The sequence below is a fragment of the Choristoneura fumiferana genome, chromosome 28, assembly GCF_025370935.1.
Source record: "Choristoneura fumiferana chromosome 28, NRCan_CFum_1, whole genome shotgun sequence".
In the NCBI taxonomy this organism is placed as follows: domain Eukaryota; kingdom Metazoa; phylum Arthropoda; class Insecta; order Lepidoptera; family Tortricidae; genus Choristoneura; species Choristoneura fumiferana.
Window position 1 is genome coordinate 4136997 of NC_133499.1, and position 18779 is coordinate 4155775.

The 18779-nt window shown below is 39.2% G+C and overlaps 1 protein-coding gene across 1 annotated transcript in view; it reads left to right on the top strand.

The window, feature by feature from the left end:
- Positions 1-18779, top strand: part of LOC141443828 (uncharacterized) — a 78191-nt gene that overhangs the window by 38384 nt on the left and 21028 nt on the right. The window contains exons 13-23 of the mRNA XM_074109199.1: positions 624-757; positions 2684-2842; positions 3674-3757; positions 6029-6158; positions 7112-7178; positions 11113-11246; positions 11765-11899; positions 12296-12475; positions 13550-13620; positions 14354-14535; positions 16155-16296. Coding sequence (XP_073965300.1) covers positions 624-757; positions 2684-2842; positions 3674-3757; positions 6029-6158; positions 7112-7178; positions 11113-11246; positions 11765-11899; positions 12296-12475; positions 13550-13620; positions 14354-14535; positions 16155-16296 — 1418 coding nt within the window. The remainder of the gene's footprint in view (positions 1-623; positions 758-2683; positions 2843-3673; positions 3758-6028; positions 6159-7111; positions 7179-11112; positions 11247-11764; positions 11900-12295; positions 12476-13549; positions 13621-14353; positions 14536-16154; positions 16297-18779) is intronic.

An 18779-nucleotide genomic window follows, 5' to 3' on the forward strand; every position in this document is an offset into this window, starting at 1 on the left:
CCGATATTGTCTCTGATCCGAAACTGAAACGCTAAGTCGCGAAAGGGATGCCGCTATATGCAAACCAAATATTGTATACTAAAACCTCTTTATTTTGGAAAACCATAACTCTATGTCATTTCGTGTTCTTAGCAACCGTTGTGTTGATTCCAAATAAAATGTTTACGCTGTCACTAATCCACGAGCCTCTTTTCTCACTGAAAAATTAGTTTTATCAATGAGGAGTTAAGAAGCACAATGTCCTATGAAAAGTTAGAAAACTTGAATAAAAGTTTAAAAGTTCTTGAAATTTAGAAATATTCCAAGTAAAACACTTAAAATTCCAAAAGAATTGACAGAATGAGTAACTTATAGTGAATCGCTAAGTTTGACACTGAAGCGATTCAATTCCCACTCAAGTTAAGCGTTATGGTACGAAAACCGCTTGAAGTGAGTGAATGAAAATGTCTGTATCGGTGTCGCTGAACCGTGCTTGAACTGAATCGCAAAAGTAACGTCGTGGTACGAAATAGCGATGCAGTTCAGTTTAGAGCCTGAACTGAATCGTATTAAGAGAGCGTGGTAGGCCCCCAGCTGCCTCCCAATTCTCTGGTGGAAACGCTCACCTTACCTTTTGTTTGCAGGTCCGTCTTTTACTAGACGTGTTGCTGGCGGCCCGGTGTGGGGTGACCGAGGAAATGTTGTACAAATGCCTCCTGACCAAGGAGTACAGTGTCACCAGGGAGGACTTCAATAGGAGACTGCATCTGTTGAGGAGGTATGTGGCTCGTAGCAGGGCTTTAAATACCGTTAAAAAGTGGTAACGTTACCAACTGTCAAACCGATTTAACGTTAAATGATAATTAACGTTAAACGATTTACCGTTACTTATACAACTTTTTACCGGTATAAAAAATGGTAACGTTATCAGCTATTCATTAAATTAACGTTAATTCAAAAGTATCGTTAAATCATTTTAACGGTATTTATATTACTATTTACCGGTAAGCTTGGGTAACGTTAAATGGCAGATTATCCTCATTTATCGAGCAAGTATGCACGCGCTAAATTGGCAACACTCGGTAGCATAGCAAAAATTACCGATAGTGTTACTTCGGTATCGTTATAATAATGTGAATTGGGTAACGTTAACAAGCCCTACAATGTAAAGTAAATTTACCGGTAAAAATAACGGTAATTAGGTAACGTTAAATAATGTTAAGTTATCAATTAACGTTAAATTTTAATACCGGTACTAGGTATTTTTATGATTTTTACCGTTATTTAACGTTACTTATAGTGTGAATTTGGTAGCGTTAACAAGCCCTGGCTCGTAGTTCTTTGCGTTTGTCTTGTTTTTTGAATTATTACAAGCTTGCAATGTAAGCAATCGCAATCAGCGTGGGACCGTTCCTGCAGCGTCGTCCTGTATCCAAGCTGCAGTACCGATGGTGGAAATCTACCTGTCTCGGTTGGACAAGAAGACGACACTGGAGAAGGTGTTCGACCATGTCCGCGAGGTCCATCTTTCCGCTCGAGCCTCAAAGGGCTAACAATTTCAGCTCATTTAGACTCCAAGTGCCTGCCAAGCACCAGCAGATGTTCCTGCGCTCCGACTTCTGGCCGGAGGGTGTGGTGTTCCGTCGTTTTAGGGTAGCGACGAAGACAACTTTCAAAAAATTTCTAATAAGTATTCGTTTTTTTTTGTATGTATTTTTTGTGTGTTTTTATATGTCTTTTTATTTTTACAGCGCATTGGTGTTTTAACTGTATAGCTGTAATTGACAAGATTTCATTTTTTAACACCTGTGAATTACTACAGGAATCGAAAGTTTTGCCTCCTGAACATGGGAAAATATTTATTATAATTTATTTCTCCGTATTTAAAAAATATATCTGAATTTGCCAACACTACCACAGAATAGATATGTTTCCTTTGCCTTTTTTACCAGAAAAAGGAGCTGTCATAATTTTGAGAACGTCTACGTCAGATCTACGTGATCTTTTTTTTTGAATAGAGACTAGACAAAAGTAATGGATCTATTGTGTGGTAGTTTTGGAGTTATGCCCTTTTAGAATAAGCACATCTTAATTTTTTTTTAATAAATTAATTAATAGTTGTAGCGAAATTTTAAAAACATCAGCGTCTTTCTCTTTCCAACCAGAATACAGAGAACGAATCAAATTATAGTGTTGACAAATAAATAATAATAATAATAAATAAATAATGTATGTATGATACAGTGGCCCATTTCACAAAGGTACAAGTTACAATTTACAATCGGCAGTCTCTTTTCAATGCATACTGTTAAACAAAGACTACTGCTCGTAGCTTCCTGAAATAGGGCATAGGTCGATTCATATGAGCTGGCTCGAATGGATTGAACGAAAGTAATGTCACTTAGATAGTTTTGTAGGAAAATGACTTTCGCATGTTATTTGCATGTTTATGTGAAGTGTATTCAAATAGATAACACACAGATAGTTCATTTAATCGTTCAATCTATTTGTGCCAGCTGTTGTGAATTGATCTGTATGTATGTGCGGGTCAAATCTTGCAAGTTGAATTTCACCCACTTCCAGTGTTCAGATTGACTTGAAATTTGGCATACTTATGTAAACCTGGTGACAATACAATATTCTAGTAGTGGCATTCCCGGTGGTCCAGTTCTGGCTATAAACATATATGTATTTAAATTCCTAGGATCCTAGTGATGGAGCGAGCGACAGGCTATCTATCAATCTTCCACCACTCTTTCGCCAAGTGGTTGGTGGATGTGAAGCATTGCACGCGGCGATACTTGTGTTGCCCCGCAGACGGGCATGCCGCTCTCGCCATGTACTACACTTTGGATGCTAAAAGGTATGCTAAAGATATATTCATCGTCATTCTTAGTCTCATACTCATTCTCAATCGCTTATTCGTCCATATTCTCATTCTCATCCTTATTGTTGTTTACTATTCGGTTTTTTTTAACCCCCGACGCAAAACAAGGGGTGTTATTAGTTTGACCGCTATGTGTGTCTGTCTGTGGCACCGTAGCTCTTAAACGGGTGAACTGATTTGAATGCGGTTTTTTTTTTTGAAAGCAGGTTTTCTAGCGATGGTTCTTAGACATGTTTCGTCAAAATCGGTTCGGCCGTTTTTGAAGTCACAAAGTCGGGGATTTTCCAACTTTTTGTTGGTTTGTTTATTATGAACTATTTTACTCAAGAGGATTTTTAGGGGCTGTTTCACCATCCATTGATTAGTGTTAACTGCCGCTTAAATGTGATGCCGTCTCTATTTGTTTTGTTCGAATAGACGGAGACGGCATCACATTTAACCGTCAGTTAACACTAATCAATGGATGGTGAAACAGCCCCTTAGTGTCCATTTTTTCGATTACGACATTATGCAGTGTTATTTTTTTCTCATTTGAGTGTTCGATTCCTACATTAAGCAAGTCATTTTTAGAAAACCTCAGAATGTAGTATTACTTACTTTTAAACATAAAAGTCTAGTTGTCTAAAGTTAGTAACATAAAGTTCAAAATCGAGACCCATTACTGGCAATCTTTGAGACTGTCCCGACTGTTGAACTTTAAGTTACTTAACAGAGTTCTAGACCGCTGGACTCGGTTTTTCCTTTTCAGTTGTTTTTTTAAGGCACTCTTTTTGCGCAAGTTGAGAATAATTCCCAATTTTGTCGCAGGTTGAGTGCTCTCGAGATACATAACTACGTGTTTCATATGACGAGTCTGGAGCAACATATGGCGGGCCAGAAGAAGAAAACTACGTAAGTCCTAATACCACTAACATAAATGTGAAACTTTGTGATTGACCGTCTTTTAATGTAAATGCACATGATGATGATGATGAATATTAAAGAAAGAAGGAAAGAAAGAATAGTACATTGTGTCTTAAGGGCGGTAAATAAGGAATTACGAACCAGAGTCTATAGACTGAGGGCTTTAATGAGTCGATGTTCGTAATTCTAGTACCGCCCGTGCGACATACAATGTTTTCATCACATTTGCGAGTAAAATTTTATATTTCTAAAAGAAAAAATATAATTCTTCCAAATATTGGCGATATCATAGGCTGCGCTCTTGGCAGCGTCGCCCTCTACCTCCCTCGGCATGCGCCGCAACGTGCGTGTGCATGTGGTCCATGTAGTCCTGCAGCAGCGCCATCAGTACGGGCACGGACTCATTTACCGACCTTGGGCTTCATGAAAAGAAAATTTGTACGCGCAATGACTCATTTACCGACCAAATGAATTTTTCATCACACTTGCTCGTAAACAGTGTCGTAACATGCAGGCTACCTTGGTTGCAACCCCCCAAATAAAACCGTCGACCTTAATGTGCTCGTCATGAAACCCGTGGTCGGTAAATGAGTCATTGCCCGTACTAATTTTCTTGTCATGAAGCCCAAGGTCGGTAAATGAGTGTGATACTGTATGGCGTGCTGCAGCGCGGCGCGCGCACGTCCGGCACGTGGTCAGGCTGGGGGAGGGCGGCGCGGAGGCTGGCGCTGCCGAGAGCGTAGTCAGCGGTATCGGCAATTTTTGAAAAAATATTAGTTTTTCTTTTACAAATAAACAATTTTACTCGCAAATGTGATGAAAAACATTGTATGTCGCACGGGCGGTACTAGAATTACGAGCATCGACTCATTAAAGCCCTCAGTCTTCGACTTCGGGCTTCTAATAGACTCTCGTTCGTAATTCCTTGTTTACCGCCCTTAAGACACAATGTACTATATTCAACGCCATAAAACAAATAAAGACATACATGACGCTAAATAGGTCCCCACTCAGCATAAGCCGCGGCGCTGATTTTCAGTGCGGACCTTATCTAAAAACTAACTAATAATATTAATAAATATAAATGTGAATATTGTGTGTCCGTTCGTGTGTACAGTGTCCCTTCAGTTGTACGACAATGAGGGTTTTCACGGAGGTGAAATACCGCTAGATGGCGTTAGTATCGTGAGATCCGTTTGACGTTTGCTCGTGATTGGTTAAAGAACTGAATGAGCCAATCGCAAGCAAACGTCAATGAGGGCTATCGCGAATGAATTCGCCGCTAGAGGCGCTAGTGTAGCGTGAGGTCTCCGAAATGTCAAATCTCATAGTTTTTGGGTGAGCTACGCGGGTTTATTTATAATTAGAATAATTTTGTGAATATTTTGCATTACCTGAAATTAATTATGGCAATTATGCGTTACGGGGCAATGAATGTCTGTGTTTTGAGACAGTTTTGTCGTTCGGAAACCTTTGTCCTCCCTTTTTCCGAACAAAACAGGGACTATGCAACACTGTGGCATGCTCGATATTTATATGGTACGGTTTTAAGGTGTATTAAATATGATTTTAATCTAAACTTTGTTTTCACGCCCGTAATAACAGACTTTGAAAGCCACACTTAAAAACCTCACGCAACAGTGCGCCATCTAGTGAGACAAAAAACGATAGCCCTCATTGACCTAGTCCCAAACTAAGCAAAGCTTTTACTATGGTTACTAGGCAACGGATAAATATACTTAAATAGATAAATACATACTTAAATACATATTAAACATCCAAGACCCGAGAACACACATTCGTATTATTCATACAAATATCTGCCCCGGCCGGGAATCGAACCCGGGACCTCAAGCTTTGTAGTCAGGTTCTCTAACCACTAGGCCATCCGGTTGTCTAAAACTAAATGAATATCCCCGAAATATCCTACATAAATGCGAAAGTTTGTGTCTGTGTGTATGTTTGTAACTCCTTCACGCCGGGATTAAATCTCGAAATAACAACTGCTGGTCTTAGTCATGAAATTTGACATGAATGCTTTTAATGTAACGTCAATGAAAACCACGATTTAACACACACACAAGAATTTAAAAATACCGAAATTTAAATTCAGCTGCTGGACCTTATGATTTACGTGTGCGATGCCGCGGGTACACACTAGTTAATTATATTAGTAGGATTATTGTGGTTAGGAATATGTTTCCATAAATGGATAGAATTTCCACTTTAGGTGTTACCTTGTAAACTTTTTATCCACAGCGACCCGGAGGAAGTGATAGACCTGCACACATTGGTCCTCCTGTGGGTGCTGGACTCGGGCTGCGACGTCGAATCAGCTCTGAGGAAAGAGAACGACAATATACTGCAGTTGGAGTCCGTTGACGTTCAGGTAAACGTGACTTGTTTACAAGAAGTTAATTTGTGGTGCCCACTGGATCAGAGGGGGGGGGGGGCTACTATGAAATTCGAAAATCGAAGTTCGTACCGTCCCTGTCACTCTCGTATTTAATAATATAAGCGTCAGCGGAACGGCGAGATATGAAGTTCAAACTTTGCACTTCTTAGTACAATCAAGGGCAAAGATATCGACCCGGCCAAAGTTACAAAAATACATGACTTATGCACTTAACATTAAATAAATAAATAAAATAAATATCACGGGACAATTCACACCAATTGACCTAGTCCCAAAGTAAGCATAGCAAAGCTTGTGTTATGGGTACTAGGGCCAATCAACTTTTTAACCGACACTAATCTGTCCGCGACATTTTTCAAACAATTGCAGATTTTTGTAAGTAAACATGTTTTTTCTGTAATTTAATAGATGGTGTACATGAATATATGCCATCCTACGTAAGTTTAAGCCATTAAACCGTGAAATATCTTGTTGGAAGTACGATTTTTTGGTAACGCCAGAGACAATTTTGGAAACGCAGGAGACGCCCAAAATGTCGGTAAAATAGTTGATTGGCCCACTAAGCAACGGATAAATATAATTATATAGATAGATACATACTTAAATACATAGTAAACACCCAAGACCCGAGAACAAACATTCGTATTTTTCGAAACGGTTCATATAGCCGCCCGGCGAGGGTGGATAGATACGTCGAGGGGAAAATGGGTTTAAAGCTAAAGTTTTACACTGCTTTTCACTTTGATGGCGAGGATATTAAATAGCAACAACGAAAACAATAATTGTTCGCTTGCTAGGTACCTTTTCATCATCATCATCATCATCATAATCCCAGCCTAAATAGGCCTCTCAGAATAAGAGGGCTTGGGGCCGTAGTTTTCTTAATTTTTAACAAAAACTTATTAACAGAAGTCTTGTTCTTTCAGAAGAATGAAAGCAAAACTGAAGATGATAAAGGGGACCCTGAGTCAGAAGGCAAAGACTCTGTTTCAGGTAAGAATATACATTTATTCAGTTGCTTACCACCACGTGATCCTTCTGCTCATTTACCTCGATCCCTCTAAACTCTAGTGTTGAAAAATGAAGGCAATCTAAAAAAACTCGGCCAAGTACGAATCGACCTCGCGCACCAAGGGTTCCGTACGAATTTGCAGAGCAATACCTCTACACGTTCCTGACAAAAACGGTCGTGATAAATGGACAGACAGACAACAAAGTAATCCTATAAGGGTTCCAATTTTAACCGACGAAGAAAACGGAGGTTTTTATTTTATGAATAACCACGCATAACTTTTCATAATTATTTTTTTGTTGGAATGTGTAAACCCCGAGGGTGGTCCAAAATAAATTTAAAAAAAAAAACCTACTCTAAGGGTAGGAAAACAGGGGATGATTGATTGTTTAGTCATTGAACTTTTTACAGAGTTGTTCGATTTTGATAATTCTTTTGTTATTGGATAGGGTATGAAGTTAGAAAGAAAAAAAATATCCCAAGGGTGGGAAAAAAGTATAAAATATTTTGTTTTAACAAAAAAATTGAAGCGCCGAAAAAACGGAAAAGCAAAAAATAATAAACCCTTTTTCTATTTAACCTTATACATTTACAGCTCACAGAACCACTAGTACCTAGGTACTGATACATTAGAATTAAAATAAGGTCGAACATTTTCCTCGTATGATATTATAATGAGTGTATTTACTTCTATATACAGACTTCCCTATTTCTTTGCACCTTGTAAATCCCTGATCGTCATTCGACTGTTTAGACAGTTAATAAAATATATAGGTAATTTTTGATGCAAGCTTTTATGCTGAATGTACTTTTTATTGACTGTACTTGCATTGTCATCTATCTAAACTACATTTCCCTACCTCGATTCAGTCGATGACATTAACCGTTGAGGAGTTCCGTCCTGTGGAGACGATTCTGGCTGGACCACCAGGATGTGACTACCAGATTATTGTATTGTCACCAGATTTACGAGTGCTTAAGTATGCCAAATTTCAAGTGAATCCCACCACTGAAAGTGGTTCAAAATGAACTTGCAAGATTTGACCCGCACACACATATATACATACCCACTCCCATGCTTTTGGCTACTCTAGTTGCCTGTAAACGCTCTATATGAATAGAGTTCAACTCAAAACTTCCAACTTCCTTCCGCTGGCGTTCGTGTCGTCATAGTGTGTTGTATGTTCTTTATATGTTTTAGTTTTTAAATGGGGCCCACTGAAAAACAGCGTTGCGGCTTGCCGTAACATTATGCTGAGTGAGCCCACTTTATACTATTCTATGTTATTTTTATTCGTTCCATCTAATGTATTTTGATGTGTATCGAATATGTGTAAATAAATATTTCTCTCTCTCTCTCTCTCTCTCTCTCTCTCTCTCTCTCTCTCTCTCTATCTCTCTCAAAATTCAAAGCATGTGAGAGGCTCATGAACATTGCAAGTTAAATAAAAGCTTGTAACAAAAAATCAAGGGTTCTTGGCAAGTTCACAGCCCGTTGAGGCACATGTGCCTCATGAGTGGTTTCAGTGGTACGGCCATGCGGCACATATGCCTCATGGCAGTGACCTATGTTAAAACGAAATTTTATGAGCGTACTGTGTGACGTAATGTATAAATAACTTTATTTCTTAGGGTTTTTTTATCGTGTTGCTGAACCCTAAAAATGAGAAAAGGAAAGTACATAATCACTATATCATTGTGTCATGAGTTTTTGCATTTACATATCATTAGTTCTTCCCAAAACTGATATTAAAATTACTGCTAAATGCCCTTATCTCATCCTGTATATAGTGAATAAACATACGACTTTGTACTCTATTATCAATGGTATTTAGATGTTATTTAAATGTTTTATTTATAAGGAAGTATTAGTAGTATAATTTGTAAAACAGTTGCGGTTTCAATGCGTGTTGAATCGGTTGTTTGTTTGTCACAATAAAGTGAGGAATGTTGACGTTTTTTGTGCAGTTGTGATATTTTTTGGCGTTTTTTCAATGCACTTTAAAGGTTATAGATAAAGTTAGTGTTAAGTTTGAAATGGAGAAGAGTGAAATGATTTTGTGTTGTAAGTATATTTGTAACTGATTTTTACCCGTGATTTTACTTGCAACGGAATACGGACGGATAATTTGGCGGACAGCTGTATATTTTCGGCCTTTGCTGTTAATACTTTTGGACCGTGGGGAACCGAAGTTCAAAAACTTTTTTTTTTTTTAAAGAAGCTTGCCCGTTCCACACATACAGAAAAGCAGCCACCCTTGTGGGCACTGTACCCAATGGCATTATGTATATGAGTCGATACAATTTTCGTCAGTTTCGTCAAGTCCGTCTGTCTGTCTGTCCGTCCGTCCGTATGTCACAGGCATTTTACTCGAAAAGTACAAGATGTATATCAATGAAATTTGGAGTACAGATGTCTTGTCAAAGCCGCTATTTAGTTTTGTAGTTAAATTACAAAAATAAATATTTATAGGGGGGCACTCCATACACGTAGTAAAAGAAATTGATTTTTTTTTTAACTCGCATCAACGTGTGGCACATAATTCGACAGCTCTTTTGAAAAGATAGTAAAGTTTCTCAAAAACTTTTTTGATTAAGTGAAGATTTCCGGAAATAATCGCTCCCAAAGTAGCAAAATTGTGTCTCCTCCCTGTATCTTGTGAACCGTTTGTCCTAAAAATATGGAAAGGTAACGCTTAATAAATACTTTCAACGAAAATTAGTTTCAACATGATCGGATATACCGTTTTTGAGTTATTGCCGAAAAACTGCGCTTCTCAACAAAAGGACGTAAGTGCCGTGAAGATACGCTCTTTTTCTGGTAATAGATTTTAAGACTAGTAAGTGTTTTAATTGTGTTATGACGCACATAATATTACTTGATTTTTTTCGTAATGGCTACGGAACCCTATCTTGGGCGTGTCCGACCCGCTCTTGGCCGGTTTTTTTACTAGTGTCAAGTGTCCCCCACCCCTTCCGAGCCTAATGGTTATTTTTGGATACAGGAAATTGAAAGGAAAATGACTCGTACTATAACAATGTACTTGCTTTACATACAAGGTAACAAGGTAAAGTGAAATTTTATCCATGTATGGAATCATTTTGTTAACCACAATAATAATCCATAAATAGACCGTCAGTTTTAAAAATTAAGGCTGTCTTGCAGGAAAAAATAAATCTAGATTTAGTAGTTAATCCAGGCTTAAGCTTGACAGTTCCATACAATTTGACACTACTGAACTGAGCTTAACGCTAACTCGAGATTTATGTGTTTACTGCAAGTGGGCCTGAACCGTTTATCCTTAATCTAGGTACCAGTTTGAAGTCGGTGCCTCAGCACGAGCCAGGAGGAGTTATGGCAGCCCATCAGGTAGACGACTGTAGGTCCACTCCTGCTGGGTAGTGCTGACGCACCGACTTCTAACTAGTACCTAGATTAAGGTTAAATGAAAAAGGTTTATTATTTTTAGCTTTTAAGTTTTGCGGCGGTTTATTTTTTTTGTTAAAAAGTTTTGGTTTTACACTTTTTTCCCACCATTGGGGTAGGTTTTGTTTTTAAAATTTATATGGTAGCAACTTCGCTCTATACTCTATTCTATAAAAAAAGAATTATCAAAATCGGACTACTCTGTAAAAAATTATGCGTGGTCTTACAAAAAACAAAAAGTATATCCTCCTGAGTCCTCGCGTACTTTATAAAGGACCAATCAACACTAGGACTAAAAAGGTTAAACGCGTCGACTTGAGAACCTCCTCCGTTTTTTTTCTTCGGTTAAAAAATATTGGACGCCTATTTTATCTTTTGTCAATCAAACAAGATATTAGATGAAACAAGATATTATGATGGTGATGGCCATATTGGTGATAATGATGATGATGACTTTAGCGTGATATTGATAATGATACGTCCCACAGATCCGTCGGCGTTGGAGTCGATAATGCCGGAGCTGGCGGGGCGCGACGCGCGTTGGCCGCGCGACAGACGCGTGCTGCGCGCGCTGCTGGAACTGAGCCGCGCCGCGCCCGCGCCGCCCGCGGTGCCGCCGCTGGTGAGTGCTCTAGGGGGGACCAGGGGGAGGGGGGTTCTATAGCTATAGACCTGTCGGCGTTGGAGTCTAAAAGTTGTCAACTACAAAGACACAGCGCTGGCGAGTAGCGCAAAACACCGGGAGTGTTGTTTAGACAATAAAATTTTCATACTAAGTAAATAAAAAATATATTAAACTAAAAAGATAAAAACAAGTCTTAAGTCTAGTTATCTGTAAAAGGGCCTCTAAAAGGGCCATATTTTACTGCAATTTTATTTTATTTTATTTTAGAAGTCCTTTTAAGTACCTAACTTAAGATTCAACAGTCGGAACTTATTTTTGAGTATTTTAGAGCGGGTTACGATTTTGAATGAGTCCCTGGTGAATTTTTAAGTAGATTTCCGAACCGCAAGACTTCATTTTTCTTTTTAGTTTTTTTAAGTCAGTCAGTTTTCTTAATTTTTAAAATTAGTTTTATTTTATTTTTGAAGTCGCTTGCAAAAGTACTGTCAATTGAAGAGTTTTTTTAACCTTTTCAGTTGCCGTCAGAAGAGACGTTGGAGACTCTAGTCCTAGAGCAGAAGAGAGAAGAGCCGGAGGAAGATGTCGACCCGAATGCGGTGTTTGAGATCGCGGCGCGCGGTGATGAGGACACTTTGAATGCACTTCTGAAGGTTAGTGATGTCTATTGGCTGGCCAGTGGCCACATGATGCACCTCCTCAATTATGAACGTCTCTGCATCGGAAAAAGCAATCTTTCGTAAAAGGTGACGAGCAGTTGTCATTAAACTATTGTATCTTAGATTATTTACAGAAAAACGCGTTTTTTTTTCACTATAACAAAAAATTTAACCAACTACATGGTTTTTTGTAGTCGGTTCAATTTTGCTATTTCATTTCCTCGCAATCGAAGTGAAAAGCAGTGTGTTAAACTCGAGCATTAAACCCATTTTCCCCTCGACGTGTCTATCCACCTTCGCCGTACCGGCTCGGGTGGCTATATGAACGTCTCGGGTAAAATGGCTCGTTTTATGCTCTGGTTCTACAATCTACTATTATTTGGTCTGCAGCGGCACCCGGAGCTAGCGTTCGTGACGGACGCGACCGGCGGCACGGCGCTGCACGCGGCGGCGCGCGCCGGCCGGGCCGGCTGCTGCGCGGCGCTGCTCCGGGCCGGCGCGCGGCCGGACGCGCCGGACGCGGACGCGTGGAGCGCGCTGCGGGCCGCCGCCTGGGCCGGACACACCGAGGTCGGAGACGTCGCTTTCTATTTAAAATACCGGCCGAGTGCGAGTCGCACTCGCGCACGAAGGGTTCCGTACCATTATCTATACAACATTAGACATTAGCAAAAAAAAACGGCAAAAATTTTCTTATATGGGAGCCCCCTTAAATATTTATTTTATTCTATTGTTAGTATTTGTTCGTATAGCGACCACATTAATACATAATCTGTGAAAATTTCAAGTGTCTAACTATTACGACACAAGAGATAGAGCCCTGTGACAGACGGACAGACAGACAGACAAACTGACAGCGGAGTCTCAGTAATAGGGTTCCGTTGGCACCCTTTGGGTATGGAATCCAAAAAAAACAAGTATTGTAATACGGCCCGTATTATACGGGTCGCTCACATGCGCGCAAACATTCGTAAAGCAACGTTTTCACTTAGTGTTCGGAACAGTTCAGAGCGAGCAATCGTTCGCTCGTTCGGCACATGGAAACAGATGTTCGATGATTTGATGCTGGTCTCTTTTTCTGGTTTTACTGTGCATCCATATCTCAGTTTGTATTTTCGATATGGTTTCACGGAATACCCGTAAAAGTAACAAATTTGGAGTTGAAATAAAAAATACGAAAAGACTCCAAAAAATCAATCATAATTTGATTGCTTAGTAGCGACATCTCTTGTCTGGGTGAGCGGTTAGTTCCGAAAGAGTGTGACGTCTGTCGACGCAACATAGATGTCGCTAGTGCTGCTGCTTAAGTAGCATAGTAGAAATAAGCAACCTGAGATATGTATGCATAGGAAAAAATCGTGACTAGGTTCCTGTCCAGCAGTGGTGTAGGGATTATAGCACGCATCACGGAATGCTGAGGACCTGGTTTCGATTCCCAGTGCTGGTCCTTTTTTCTGGTTTTTCTGTGCATCCATGTCTCAGTTTGTATTTACGAAACAGATGTTCGCTTTTTACAGCGTACATCGGCAGAACACCAAACATTTGCTCAAAACAAAATATTTCTTCAGAGCACTAAGTGGAAATGAGGGTTTTGGCGTTTCATTCGCTAGGGGGCGCTACAGTACTTAATACGTATTGTTTCAGGTGGTGGAAGTTTTGCTCGAATTTGGCTGCGACGTGGATTGCGTGGACGCAGACAACCGAACTGCCTTGAGGTAATCCCGCCAATGTTATAAATGTTAAAGTTTTTAAGTCTGTTTGTTTGGTTGTTACCTTGACGTCTGATGGGATTAATTTAAAAACGAAAATTGTTTTTAACGAGTTCAAATGACTTTGTACCATATTGTATACTTAGTAAGGTTGAATATCCGTGTACACTAACCAGCTAAACTAAAAAGTTGATTAACCCGTCTAATCACCATCATTGACTTATCTAGGCATGCTAGTAAACATTGGAAACATCTTTCTGAGTAACTGTATTACTGTTGTTTCCTAAGTCACGAACAACATTACTTAAGATAGATAGATAATTATTTATTCAGAAGCAATATACATTGTGTTTGAAATACGGGACAAAAATTAATTAAATTTAATATTAAGGGCCTGTTTCACCACTTGTCGACTAACTTTAAGTGTCAGATAAAAGTAATGCCGTCTTTGTTTATTCGGAAAACACAAACAGAGACGGCATCACTGTTATCCGTCACTTAAAGTTAGTTGACAAGTGGTGAAGCAGGCCCTAAAGATACAGATAGTACTACAGACAGAATAATAATATTACATTTACACATGTCAATTATTATAATTAGGTAATTTATTCAGAATATTTATTATTATTATATCGGGTTTTTACATTACATAGCTATTTATTAACATAAATTTATGGCAATTTATTCTACAGTGTTATTATATCGGTGTTAAAAGCTGATTGACTCGTTCACTTCGCAGGGCGGCGGCGTGGTCCGGCCACGAGGCGGTCGTCCAACGCCTACTGGCGGCCGGCGCGGCGCCGGATGCCGCCGACGCCGAAGGGCGGACGCCGCTCATAGCCGCCGCATACATGGGCCACGCGGACATAGTGCGTGCGCTGCTCGACGCAGGCGCGAGTATCGATCATGCGGATGAGGATGGTGAGTGATTTATTTGTTTATTTGTCAACAAAAAATAACAGCATTACAGTTAAAACACCAATGCGCTGTAAAATTCAAGTTATACAAAACAAAAATACATAGTGCACAGTGAGTTTTTGACAGGCAAACTATCGCTAGATGGCGTTAGTACCTACGTTACAGTCGTGCTTGTGATTGGCTCATTTAGTTATTTAACCAATCACAAACACAGAAGCCCTCATTGGACGAGGATCTGCTGTCAATGCATCGGGCTCAATAAACTTTTTCTTGTTTTAACACATGCTGGTAATGCGCTTAGGAGATCCTACTAATATTGTAAATGCGAAAGTTTGTGTTGAAAGCTGGTTGTGAAAGCTGGACATCTGGAATAACATGTAGGCTACTTTTTATCCCGATATTCCCACCGTTATGTGTGTCTGTGTATGGCATGCGTTATTTTATTTGAAATCAGATTTTCTAGCTATGATTCTTAGAACTTTGAAGCGACAAAGTCGGGGATTTTCCAACTTTTAGTTGGTTAGTTCCAAGCCGTTATTTTATGGAGTAAATTAGTAGCATTGTACAGTCTCACCACTACATTTTTCTGTTGACGCTGCGACCTACATACGGCCGAGCAATAACCTTTTATAAATACTTGTTTTTATTATAATAATTAGAGTGCTAAAGCCGTGGTGGCCTAGTGGTTCGACCTATCGCCTCTCAAGCAGAGGGTCGTGGGTTCGAACCCCGGCTCGCACCTCTGAGTTTTTCGAAATTCATGTGCGGAATTACATTTGAAATTTACCACGAGCTTTGCGGTGAAGGAAAACATCGTGAGGAATCCTGCACAAACCTGCGAAGCGGTACAATGGTGCGTGCGAAGTTCCCAATCCGCACTGGGCCGCGTGGGAACTATGGCCCAAGCCCTCTTATTCTGAGAGGAGGCCTGTGCCCAGCAGTGGGACGTATATAGGCTGGGATGATGAATTAGAGTGCTTAACATACGAGTAGTCATACGATAAACATCGAAAGGAGAACTAACTAACTTACTGTATATCTTAACCGTGAATAAAGCAACATAAAACCATCGTTCTTTCTCTGCACTCCATCAACTAACTACTACAACTACGGTACAAGTGTACAAATCTAACTGGATTGCACAAGCATATCTTATACTCTTGTCAGTGTTGTCTCTATAACGGGTCATAACAACATAAAAAAAATGTTGATAGATCCAAATATTATAATTAATTATATTTTATGTGGTAATTTTTATTAGTGTCAAAGTAACGTATCATCAACCCAGCCTATATACGTCCCACTGCTGGGCACAGGCCTCCTCTCAGAACAAGAGGGCTTGGGCCATAGTTCCCACGCGGGGCCAGTGCGGATTGGGAACTTCACACGCACCATTGAATTGCTTCGCAGGTTTGTGTGCAGGTTTCCTCACGATGTTTTCCTTCACCGCAAAGCTCGTGGTAAACTTCAAATGTAATTCCGCACATGAATTTCGAAAAACTCAGAGGTGCGAGCCGGGGTTTGAACCCACGACCCTCTGCTTGAGAGTCTATAGGTCAAACCACTAGGCACCACGGCTTTTTTAAAGTAACGTATAGTTTTAATATATTATTTAATTACAGGTCGCACCGCGCTGTCAGTCGCGTCTCTCTGCGCGGCGGGCGCGTCGTGCGCGGCCATTTTGTTGGAGCGCGGCGCGGACGTGTCGCGCGCGGATCGCGACAACGCCGCGCCGCTGCTGGTCGCCGCTTTCGAGGGACATACGTGAGTATGAGTTTGCATATGAGTGTAAAGAATGAGGGCTATCGTTTTTTGTCTCACTAGATGGCGCACTGTTGCGTGAGGTTTTTAAGTGTGGCTTTCAGAGTCTGTTATTACGGGCGTTAAACAAAGTTTAGATTAAAATCATATTTAAAACACCTTAAAACCGTACCGTAAAAATATCCAGCAACCACAGTGTTGCTTAGTCCCGTTTTGTTCGGAAAAAAGGGAGGACAAAAGTTTCCGAAAGACAAAACTGTCTCAAAACAAAGACATTCATTGCCCCGTAACGCATAATTGCCATAATTAATTTCAGGTAATGCAAAATATTCACAAAAAAAATCTAATTATAAATAAACCCGCGTAGCTCTCCCAAAAACTATGAGATTTGACATTTCGGAGACCTCACGCTACACTAGCGCCTCTAGCGGCGAATTCATTCGCGATAGCCCTCATTATAAAAAACCTCGCTATATTGCGGAAAACCAGTAGAGCTCATTTCTTGCACTGGCAACACTAAATTCAAAATGTCATCTGTCTATTGCTGTCAAAGTTGAACGTTGTTTGCGCGTGGTATTTTAAAGTGTTATTTTGTGTTTTTGTGCGTTAAAATGCCGAAGATTATCCATAGCCTTGGAAGGAAAATAATTCACAATCAATCACAAAATAAAAATTGAAAATACAAAACTGAAATATAGATGCACAGAAAAACAGAAAAATAAGACCATCACTGGAATCGAACCCAGGTCTCGGTAATCCGTACGCGTGCTATAACGCTACACCACTGATTGGTACCGTTACCGTTACGGTACCGTTGACCATCTATATTTCAGTTTGTATTTTCAATTTCGGTTTTACGGGATGACCGTAAAAGTAAAAATTTGGAATTGAAATAAAAAATACAAAAAGATTCCAAAAAAAAAAAAAAACCAATCAATCACAAAATACTTTTATCTCATATCAAAATGTCTGAAGGATTAGAAAATATTCCTTTAACCTCCTGCGACCTACCATACAACAAAATATGACATCGAAATTTAAAACTTAATGTGTCATAGATAAAGTTGAATTTGTTTTTTTTTTTTTTAATTTGAATGATACAGAGAAAATGACACATTATTCCTTTTTAAAAGATATAAGTTTTATTGCTAACAATATGGACTGATATTATCATTTTGAACCCCAGGAGGATAAATAACATCACCGACACCGTAAAACGTACTCGTAGAAGTGCTACCCTCGCGTCAGGTTTTTGATATTCCTGGTCAGCCTTTAGGTATTGGTATGGGTATGAGAGTGAGTTGTGGTGTGATAGCCAGTTAAAGTTCCACGTGACGTCACGGGCCCTCAGTCCCATGCTTCATCTCTGTAATTTTTTGTTTGATTGGCAAAAGAAAAAATGGGTCCATATTGACTCGCATAAAATCGATCCTCCGATTTTTTTTGCCTGCTACCGAGTTGTAGCCAGAATCATCACTCTTCCGAATTTTTTACTTCATAATTTTATTTGTCATAAATTTGTACCAACTGAGGTCATAATGGTCAATTATCAGAATATCGTAATTCATAACGTTGTCACTAAGATACGTTTTTACTCATAATGCTGGTTTTCATATTTCTTTCATTCATAATCATCAACATCAAAACTTGTTAATCATAACATTTCAATATCGATACAGTTTTTTTACGTTAATTTGACGTTAATGCTATGTTGGAACTGGAGTGAAAGTTTTTATATATTATTATCAATATGCCAAACAAAAATAAACGAAAAGCAATAGGCCAGATGATGATATTGATGAGATTATTTACTTAAATTGTGATTATCGTAGGATAATCACAATTTAAGTAAAGTAGTTTACTGCTGGCAGTTTGGTTCTGTAGTGGTCGCAGTTCTAACCTAACCTAACCTATATTAATGGCAGTAGTTTGGTTCTGTAGGGGTTGCAGTTCTAACATAACCTAACCTACTTTACTGGTAGCAGTACGGTTTTGAGGGGGTCGCAGTTTTAACTTAACCTAACCTACATTTCTGACATCTACTAAAACTTATAAGACGATTGAGGGTAAAATTCATATAAAATTGATTTGCTGACGAATTGTTTTTTCTTTGTTACTTACATCTATTGTGGTTAAATAATGTCTGCAGTAATAACATCCAACAGATGGTGATTGCTTCGCCCATTGATGGCGTTGTCATCGAAATACTTATTTTATCACATTTTTTTTCACTAAACGAAAGCAACGCAGGCCATAAACTATGACAGTGAAGTTTATAGCTACAAATAAGTCTGCTTTAAAAATATATGATAATGGAGTTTTATGAGTACAAAACAATATGCTTAAAAAAAGTATGACAAAAAAAAGGAGTACAAGAGATATTTATGACAACTGCCATTATGGTTTTAAATGTTTCGGAGTTATGATCGGTAGTAATAGTGACTAAGTATTAATAGTGAGTATTATGACAGAAAATTGTATGACAA